This window comes from Anopheles bellator, chromosome 2, assembly GCF_943735745.2.
Source record: "Anopheles bellator chromosome 2, idAnoBellAS_SP24_06.2, whole genome shotgun sequence".
Taxonomy (NCBI): domain Eukaryota; kingdom Metazoa; phylum Arthropoda; class Insecta; order Diptera; family Culicidae; genus Anopheles; species Anopheles bellator.
In genome coordinates this window covers 27124586-27130585 of record NC_071286.1, presented here as the reverse complement: position 1 = coordinate 27130585, position 6000 = coordinate 27124586, and the positions used below count along the sequence as shown (strand labels likewise).

General features: G+C 51.7%; 1 protein-coding gene across 1 annotated transcript in view; it reads left to right on the top strand.

The window, feature by feature from the left end:
* Positions 1 to 6000, top strand: part of LOC131207283 (hemicentin-1) — a 104647-nt gene that overhangs the window by 93660 nt on the left and 4987 nt on the right. Inside the window, exons 14-15 of the mRNA XM_058199895.1 lie at positions 1682 to 1963; positions 2637 to 2764. Coding sequence (XP_058055878.1) covers positions 1682 to 1963; positions 2637 to 2764 — 410 coding nt within the window. The remainder of the gene's footprint in view (positions 1 to 1681; positions 1964 to 2636; positions 2765 to 6000) is intronic.

Genomic DNA, 6000 nt, shown 5'->3' with positions numbered 1-6000 from the left:
TCATGACTGGATAGAATTCGTGGCTTGCGCTGGCCTTGGTCTCTGCAACGGCACTCACAAGAAAAAATGCTAAGGATCGAACGTGAAAGGAAAATGCGTGAAAAATCGGTGGCCTCTAAAACCCCTTTCGATGGTGAAGCGCACCGACCCGCCCTGTGCCTGCTGCCGGTGGCGGCTTATCGGCATTTAATTTAATTTATCAGATTTATTTAATAAATAAATACACATAAACAATTACGGGCACCAGCCAGCCAGCAAAGGGCATGCAAATGAGCGAGGGAGCGTCAAAGAACTGGTTTCCCGGCCAGGCCCGCCACGCACGCCGCCGCCGCGTTCCGGAATGAATTTGAACGTAACGCAATTACTCCGATTACCAATTTTCTCCCAGCCAGCGCGAGGGAAACAGTTTGCGCCGTCGGTCACGAGCCGATTTTCCATTCCGTTCGATCCTTTTTCCAATATTTTCTGATTCTTTTTTTTTTTGGTTGGTGCATGCGAATCCGGGACTTGATAGACAAAAACGTGGACATGGACGTGGAGAGCCCATTTAATTTATCGGTGTATTTCGTTCGCTTCGCGTTTGTTCTGCATAATTCTTGGAGATGATCTATGTGCACGCAGGTTTTCACGCGGAAAGCTCTCGCCAGGGTTCTGGCACGCGGTTTTTGTTGGTGTGTCACACTCCATTTTTTTTACTTCCAGCTGAGGGCTAAATGGCCCCGCTTTGGCAACCGGGAACTGTTTCCGGGAGCTGCGCCCCGAAGGACAAACGAGATGCAAATTCGTTCCCGTTTTTTTGTTCCCTGTATTGTTTGGTTCTGTTTCTTCGTTCTTCGTATTGAACGAACGCAAATAAATTGTCCGATAAGGACTGGGTTCCCTTTTTCCCCCCTGGTGGAGGGAGCCGGTCCGATTCGGGGGCTGAGTTTCATTGGCCCCGGGAAAGTTCTTTTCCCAGTGATTTCCCCTTTAACCCGATGGTTATGAATAATGGTAGCCGTAATAATGCGTAGTGCGATAACGTGGTGCGTCTGATAATAATCAGTCCGGATCGGGTTTTGGGCTATTCCAAGTTATGGGCCATTGATAATTAAAAGGGCACTGATTGGATGCAGCAATACAATCGATTGGTTTATTTTTAATTTCTTTGCCAAGCTTACAGTTTAATTGTTTTCAGGTGTGCCCGAACAAAGAACATTGAACAGAACATCAGAACAGTGTGCCAAAGAAGCTTAAAACAGAGCATCACCATGCCGGAGTTGAAAATTAGTCTCAAAACATCGGCGGCCACCGCGATCGGGAGTTGCGAAAAATAACACCCAATTTCTCACCCGAATGGGTGCGTAAAATACACACCACCACACACCAAGGGAAGCGAGTGTGGTGCGGCCCACTGGGGATCCTGGGGACCAGTATAATAAACATTTCGATGTCTGTTTTTCCGACGAGTTTTCCGACGAGTAGGGTGGGGCGATGGCGAAAAACGCCAACAGCAACAGCAACATCAGCGTCGGTGTCATCGAGTCATCGAAGTGTGGACCGTCGGATGGCATGCCCCGAACATTTCTCTTCGATTACGCCGGGCCCGATTTTTTGTCCTCGATTCGGATTCAACCGCGCGCCATGTTTTTAATCAACCTTTCTCTTTTCCCTCTCTCTCTCTCTCTCTCTGTTTTCACAGGGTCACACACGGAATTCGAGCTAACGCCGATCGTATCGATCGGAATATTTATTGGCATTTTAACGATGATAATCTGCATAATAATCGCGGTGGCCGCCGCCTTCAAGCTCCGGTCGACGCAGGCCAAGCAGCTGACCAGCAGCTGCGGCGGGCCGAAGGGGCCCGGCGGGCTCGGCAAGCGGCCCGGTAATCTGCCAATTAAGGAGAAAATCTCATTACCGCTCAGCCAGTCGGAAGACATGTACGACGAGAAGAACCCCGACGTGGTCCCGTCGAACGAGGGTAAGCGGCCCGTTTCTGGCCCGTTACAATGGACCTCTCTTTCTCTCTCTCACTCACCTAGCCCCCTGTTACACGTTACAAGCATACACTTCTACCACCTAGCACTCAATGTTGGCCCGTCGTGGGGCCGCTTTGTCCCATTTCCCATTACCGGAGACGACGATGGAGTCGACGACGTCCGACATTCGCGCGGACCAACTACCCAAGGAAGCAAAAGTCAAACGCATCCCATTAATCCGTTCCACGCGCGGGAACGCGGACGCGCGCTCGGTGCCCTTTGTCATGCTAATTATTCCATTCCGGCCGGGATTGGCAAAGTGAGCGGAGAATTGGCAGCCGCCCACTCGCGGATCCTTTGCTGCGGTGCCATTTACCTTTTGCTTCTTTCCGTCCGTGTGCCCCTTCATTGTCGCTTTTGCGCTTAGCTTTCGGCCGTTTGTGCTTTTGTTTGACCTTTTTTTTGCGCCCCCGGACTTCCGGATGTGTTCCTAGGTTCCGAATCGGTTGCGCGAGCATCGGTAATCAGGACTGGCACCGCGGTGCCACTCGCGTCGCGTTCCATGATCTCTCTCTCTTTCTCTCTCTGTCACGCCTGGTTTCACACAGTTTCTCTCCGCCTTTCCCTCTCTCTTTCTCTATCTCTCTCTCTCTCTCTCCGTTTGACATTTTCCAGATCCCGATTACAAATTAATATCAGCAAATCAGACTCCTACGGCGCTGCATAATTCATTATGCAACAGCAAGCATGACATTATCGGCAGGACGATATTAGACGATAGCCGGAAAACGTACCTAACCGGGGTAGGTTCATCATTTCATTACGCTTTCTAGGCAAGGCTCACCGGGAAAACAGGCGAAAGCAGCGGGCCTGTGCATATAGAGCGCCTCATCAACATCATCACCAACACACACGCAAACAGACACGAACATCCGGATCCCCCCCCCCCCCCCCCCCTCCGCCCCAAAGAACGGGTGGATCTACGGCGAAACTCCCTGTGGTGCCGTACACGCATACATACATACGCGCAGCACAAAACACACCCGTAACATGATGAACAATCGACAGGACGAACGATGTCGTCAACAGCTCATCAGAGCATGCTTTGAGTCCTTCTTCTCAACGATGCAGCTGCGAGTGGTTTGCTTTCTTTTACTTACTCCTGCCTGTGTGTCTCTCCCTGTCTGGTGGTGTCTTTAAGCTACGGAAATCGGAACGGGATGAAGCAAACAGAGAAACTAGCCTACTGTGGTCTACTGGGAAAATTGCTGGAAACCCTGTTCAGTTGGCGTCGTTCTCTGTGAGCTGTGAGTGAAGCCGCATAAACGGGTGATGTGCGAATTACCATTACTTCCAATCCAATTGGACCAATTTTGCTGGCCCAGGCCCGTCGGCCGATTGATAGTTACACTTTGCTCCAGAGATTAGTATGGTACTCGACTAACATTTTGTAATAGTTTGTAAGAAATTCATAAGTCCTGTGGGTTCTTTGCATTCTTTCGCCAGGGTTCTTCCCGTGAACCGAGTGCCTAAAGCCATAGTCTTACGACTCATTGACCAACCTGATATGTGTACAACTTTAATGGTCCCGCATGGAGCGAACGCATGGAAGCTGCACTAGGTTAGCGGGCGAACCCTAACATGATAACATCGCCGAGAATTCTTAATGAGAATGCATCTTCTGGTTTGTCCTCCGTTACACGCATGACTAGGCCACCTGTGTGGGTGTGTGTGCGTAAACGATGTCAATATTAACTCAAACCCGGAGCACTACACTTGACTCCGCCGTACGTATCCAGCTGCAACATTTGTTTTCCACACGCAGCAGGAAGGCTCCGAGATCAGGGTTGGTTTCCCCTGGGGTGTGGAAAGCCTGCATCGGCCACTCATTCAGCCTTGCGTAGGGTCCTTTTGTGACAATTTCCCTAGGACACCCCCGGAGGCACGAGATGGCTGAAGGACGCCCTTTAGACCTACCTACGACTGGTCACGATGCTGTCGATGCCGAGCCGGGGCATGGACCAATGGGCACACAAATCTCACGTCTCGCTCTTTTCAGCTCTGGAACTGAACGAGACTTTTTCTTCTTCCACCCCGAGGGCCGATGTGGTCAACGGGCTAGGAGATTAATCATGGCAACACATTTCCATTTGGAAGTGCGATCCGGGTGCGAACCCGGCGCCCGAGCACTGCGGCACTTCCAGGGTCCGGGTACTGGGCCGTGTTTGATGAATGCGTTTTTAAGATGTTCATTTGTAATGAGCAACCGCAGATCGTATCGTTTGCGTCTTTTTGCCGTCAACGTGCGTCACTGCTCCAGCTATCCACTGGACGACGAGGTATTAGAGGTGGTTGTGGTTGACTTGCACGTCGAGCTAGTGAGAGAAAATGAATATTGTAGTGCGTGGCGGAAACTGGGGTTGCCATCGGGTGGTGGTGGTTTCCCACTCACGGACCTTTGCAGGAAAAAAGCGGCCACCTGTCATTCACCTAACCCCAGCATCTAGCGAGGCTTTCAGTGAAAAATTCCGACGCATGGTGAGGTTTCCGGTTACACCTTGTGCCACGTAGTAACTTGAGATTTACTTTTGAAACAACTCACCGGAAGTTGGTTGGATCGCCCTCAAAAGCAACCTAAACTTCGGTCGAGCAGCAGACCAGAATGGTTCCCACAGAGAGCAGAGCTACTCGAAGTAGTGCAAAAAGTGTCACAAACGAAACCAGAGAGAGAAAACGCCCAAATTCAGCCCAGCATGGCCCAAAAGCCCAGTCAAACGTGGCCTACTCCGCGTAATCACCGCTATCGCCCGGCTCGTTGCACCCGAAAATGGTGACACTTCATTCTGCCGTTATGGCAGTTTATGACCGTGCCATGGCTGTCGCCATTGCTTAACCCGAGGCCCACCACCGGTCAACCCCGACGCAGCCCAAATGTCAATTGCTGATTATATGCCGTTACCCTCGTGGCACCGTACGTTCGGCCCGGATATGCGGACTGGACGCACAAGATGGCCGCTCGCGGCAATAATCGTTCCCGATTCCCGCACCGTGAATCTCGGACCACACGGCCACGTGGGTTTGGTGTAAGTTTTCCGTTCTCGGTTTTTTTTTTTTGGCACGAATCCCTCGACCGTTTGCGAGCCACAACAACACGGAACCGGCCACGGACGACGATAGGGAATCCCGAGTACCTGAGTGCCTGGGCAGACGATTTTTCATCGGCAAGGCAAGGCAAGGCCGGCGTTGAATTGCGCTGATGGTCCTCGCATCGGTGGTCAGTCCGTGGTTGGCTCGGACACAGACCCAATTATTTCCGCGAACCACTGGAACTACCGAACCGGAAAGATAACCCCGGCACCTCCCCGATAAAGCCATTGGTTGCCACTTTGGTGGTCCCTCCGGTGTGAGATAATTTTAAAATGGAGTCCCGGACGAGTGCACTGTCAGTGGGTCGCCCCCGGGACCCTAACTGACCACCGGCACTGTACAGCATCCCCTGGAGTTCGGTTATTTATCGAACGATAGCTGGCCCGGGAGTGTTACAACTATCGGTCCCGGTGGTACCATTCCCGACATCGGCCAATCGGTCGGCCCATAACCCGGTGGTCTCGACCACTGACCACGGCCCTGCCTGTGTCCGGGGCTCATCAATCTGGTTGTCCTGGTGCTGGTGGCTGGAAGCGTGTTGGCGAAGGATTCTCATTTCAAATGTGTGAGCGTGAGTGGTTAGTAACAATCGTTACGTACAATTAAAAAGGCCAGTTCCCCCTACAACGAAGGGCACTTGTTTCGGTGCACTCTATAGTACTGAACCTGGCGGAATCTACACTCTCTTTTTCTCGTCACACAAAACGTCAAGACTCTTCAGACGGCTCCACGCTGACTCGGGCCAAGACAGGTGGCCTAGGAAAAAAAAGAAATGGTGACTGTTGAGCTTCGGGCACCGGGCAGCGGGTCAAGCACACTACAAATTCATAAGCTGAGTAAAAATGCAAACACCTACGGATGCCCGCCCTACGTGACGACCGTTGCAGTTGCA